Below are 3,592 nucleotides of genomic sequence, written 5' to 3'. Positions count from 1 at the left end.
AACAACATGAAACAAATATCTGTTTTACAAGCACAAAAAGCCAAATAGTGTGCTGTTGCATATCCCTGACTGCATTACACACATTTTTGTGTAAATGAGAAAGTTTTGATCCCACTGTTCTTTTAACCTCCCCACATTTTTTAATACTCCTGCTCCAGCATTGAACACTTCATTTGTTTGAATTGTTGCTTCATGCTTTCTGAGCTGTTTTCTGATCTTGACTTTTCCGGGACTTACTCTCATTGGAAATAATGTTCCAAATTTAAAGAAAAAAATACCTGTGAATCGCCTAGTTTTGCCAGATACTGAATTCTACTGCTTCAACTACTTTCTTTTTTGCATATTGCTTCTTCAGTGATACTGGTTCCTGCGTTTTAGTCTACATTGCTAAACAAATACAGTACCTAGAAACAATAGAATCTTGGATCTTTTATGTAATGCTTCCTTTTTCTTTTTTGGATTCATCCAAAACTGTATAACTTATTTTTAAATTTTGCTATCATTCTCAACCTGTATCTCCAAATTGGAGATACGCTTCCTGAGTGGTAGAAATTACCTCTCTGCATAGGTATCTTCTTTAACATTCATATTCACAAGTTAATGGATTAGTATATGCACAAAATTCCTAGGTTGGGGTCTCCTTCCCTACCACGATGTCCAAGATGTGGATGATTTTTATTCTTTTTTTGTTCCTCAACCCCAATATTTCCCATTTTTCATTCTTAGAGCAGCAGTTTTTTAACCATCATTAGTCACAGATTTATTCTCAGCGATTTCTTTTTCACAGACTTGGGTCCTGGCCTCTGATTTCTCCATCCGTTGCTCCACATTCACCATGTGCCTGTCTAGTTTCCCAGCTTTTGATGAGAGGTTCTCTACCTTGCCTTCCATTGAGGACAATGTATTCTTCTGCATTGCCCTGAATTTCACATGAAGTGACTTCATCAGCTCATGGGGGGATCTGCTCTGCTGCGCTGTGGAAAAGGTCGGCAAGTCCAGTGAAAATAGACAAGATGAAAACAGCATATCAGGCCAGGGCACAGGAAGGCACAATTCTTGTCATTCTGACCTTTATTTGATTTTTGCTCTGATTTGCAGCTTAAGGTATCTTAGGTAACTTATTGAGCAAATCAGGCTCAATATTTACATGCTCAATATTAATATTTAGGAAATAAAAAGATAAATGAATTAACAGAAGCTTCATAGAAGGACAGCTGTTCACATAAGCCAGGTTCTACCCCTGCTTACTCATTACAACACACATTCTTTGGCTTGATAACTACTTTTATATGCTCATACCACCATACTTTTCTTTCACATGCAAATTCTCAGGTTGTTGGTAGTATGTAGCATTACTGGGTTGTGGCAAGATGGAAGTATTACTTATTTTTATTACATTATTGTATTGTATAAAATAGACTGCAATACTGAAAACTAAACCTAACTTGTATGTTTTACCCTTTCTTTAAACTAACTTTTCTTGATAGTTCAGTATTTGATTGGGGTGGCTGAATCTAGCCAATTTTTCTGGCTGATACATATTTAAGAACCCATGGGTATATATAGAGATGTAAGGATATCACAGCAATGTCAGAGTATTAGAACCCAAACAGAATAGAGGAGAGAATGTTTTCACTTGATGCCAGTATGCTGTATCAACCTTTTCTATACAAGTATCTGGTACTCAATTGGCTTCAATGATGCTTTAAATCACTTCACATTAGTTTGTTCAAAGGAGTTTTAAACAATTAACTAAAGAGCTGTATGGTCCTTTTGCTAGTAGTTTGAGATCAGAGTATTTGTAGTTGTTTCATTTTGGCCCAGCATAAATTTGTGGTGATACACTATAAAAAGGTTCTTTCAAACCGTAATAGGGGAGTCATTGGAGGTTGGTAATTGAAACTTTTGTCAATTAAGTGTTAGTGAAGTTGCTAGCTGTGGATGTTAGTCTCTAGTAAAGCTTATTTTTTAACTTATCCTAAGCTTGAAAGTGTTCTTGGCATTTTATCTGATGCTTAAACCCTTCTTTTAGGTGTCTAGATTAAGTAATTACTAGAAATTAGAGTTGTAAATATGAGGTTAAAAATAAGTTACATTGTAGAATGGCTGTTTTAAGTTTAAACTATATTCCTGTACTATTGTTTTTGAAGGAAGGAAATACTAGTAAAATTTTGTTAATAGGACATGGCTGTAGCTTTAAAACTAAAACACTTGAGGATTCTGAATCATTTTTACCACTTTGATAGCTAGTTGAAATCTGTCTCACCGAGAGTATGATTTGACAGAATTCTGAAGGATGATTGGTAATATTGTGGAAAAAGTATGATTATTTCTCAATAGTGCAATAATTCACTCCTTAGATCCTCCCTAGATCTTACCCCTTAATGGTGTATTCATGTATGGGTGAGTGTTTCTTGCTTGTTTTTGGTTGACTTAATCACAAGGATGCAAATTATTGTGAAGAGCCTACTCATTAGTTTAGAAACTATGGTAAAAGTATATTATAATTTATTATGCTTATTTTGTTCATATGCTTCTTTCAAAACATTAAGACAGTAATATAGAAACAATATAAACTATTATTTTTCAAGCAGAAAATAGAGTTCCTGATAAACTGGACTCAACCTGGGGCCATCAAGATTCTGCACAGATGAATGGAGCTGACTCAGATCTCTCTGTTTTGTCAATGGCTGAAATTGCATCTTGTAGTTATGAAGCCAGGTAGGTGGGAATGAGTGTAATGTAATATCTACTTACTTTTCTCATCAATCTCTATTTGATTTACAAAAATATAAATCTGTTTCAGCACTTAAACATTAAGTGCTAACCTAAAATGGGGGAAATGGTTATTTTTAGGTTTTTGGGGTGGTTTTTTTTTTTGCGGGGTGGTTTTTTTGTTTTTTGTTTTTTAATATTTACAAATTAACCAATACTTCAGTTGGACCCAGAGCACTAAAGAAAATTCTAAGTGCTCTACAGTGCTGTGGTTGATTTTTATAAGGTTGATTTTTTTTTTTCTCTGAATACCAAACAAGTGCTTGGTATTACTGGAAATTCTGGATCAGGTGAAGCAAAATTTAAGGCCTTTAATTCTCATAGTCACTAATTCTAATGGTACATCCTTACGTAATTTATGGACTAGATCCCCCGAATACATTTAAAAGGGACAACTAAGTGCTAACAGTAGCTTGTTTTAAATAAAATCTTAAAGGCACAGATAATGATTTCTACTGCAGATAACATCCCTGAGTTAATTACTTACTTTAAAACTTGTGCAGAAAACCTTTTTTTCCATTAAGTTTTGCTTTTGCATCGTAAATTTATTTTATATTCCGCTATGTATTTTTATGAAGTTGTTCCATTATAATAATATAATCTGCATTATATTATACTAGTATAAATATTTCTTTGTGCTCAAGCAAAACTGTATAGTTAGGCATATGGTATATGTTTCGCTGTCATTTGAAATGGGAAATAAGCTTTTTTTTTTTGGTTTTAAAAGACAGGTTTAAACAGTAGTAAATGTTCAGGACATAGTTTCATAGTAGCTAGGGTCAGGAGGGACCTGAACAGATCATCTAGCCTGACCCCC

At 34.1% G+C, this 3,592-nt stretch overlaps 1 protein-coding gene across 11 annotated transcripts in view; it reads left to right on the top strand.

Annotated features, from left to right (window-relative positions):
- The window catches only part of REV1 (REV1, DNA directed polymerase), a 75,423-nt gene that overhangs the window by 36,666 nt on the left and 35,165 nt on the right, over nt 1-3,592 (top strand). For 9 of the 11 annotated variants that reach the window (XM_025207226.1, XM_025207231.1, XM_025207228.1 and 6 more), the window contains one exon: nt 2,592-2,721. In XM_025207226.1, coding sequence (XP_025063011.1) covers nt 2,592-2,721 — 130 coding nt within the window. Of the gene's footprint in view, nt 1-838; nt 986-2,591; nt 2,722-3,592 lie in introns of those variants that run through there. The other 2 variants (XM_025207233.1, XM_014521169.2) reach the window with 2 other exon arrangements.

Source organism: Alligator sinensis, unplaced genomic scaffold (genome assembly GCF_000455745.1).
Source record: "Alligator sinensis unplaced genomic scaffold, ASM45574v1 scaffold144_4, whole genome shotgun sequence".
NCBI lineage: Eukaryota > Metazoa > Chordata > Crocodylia > Alligatoridae > Alligator > Alligator sinensis.
Note: the sequence above shows the minus strand (reverse complement) of the source record. Positions and strands in the feature narration are given on the sequence as shown.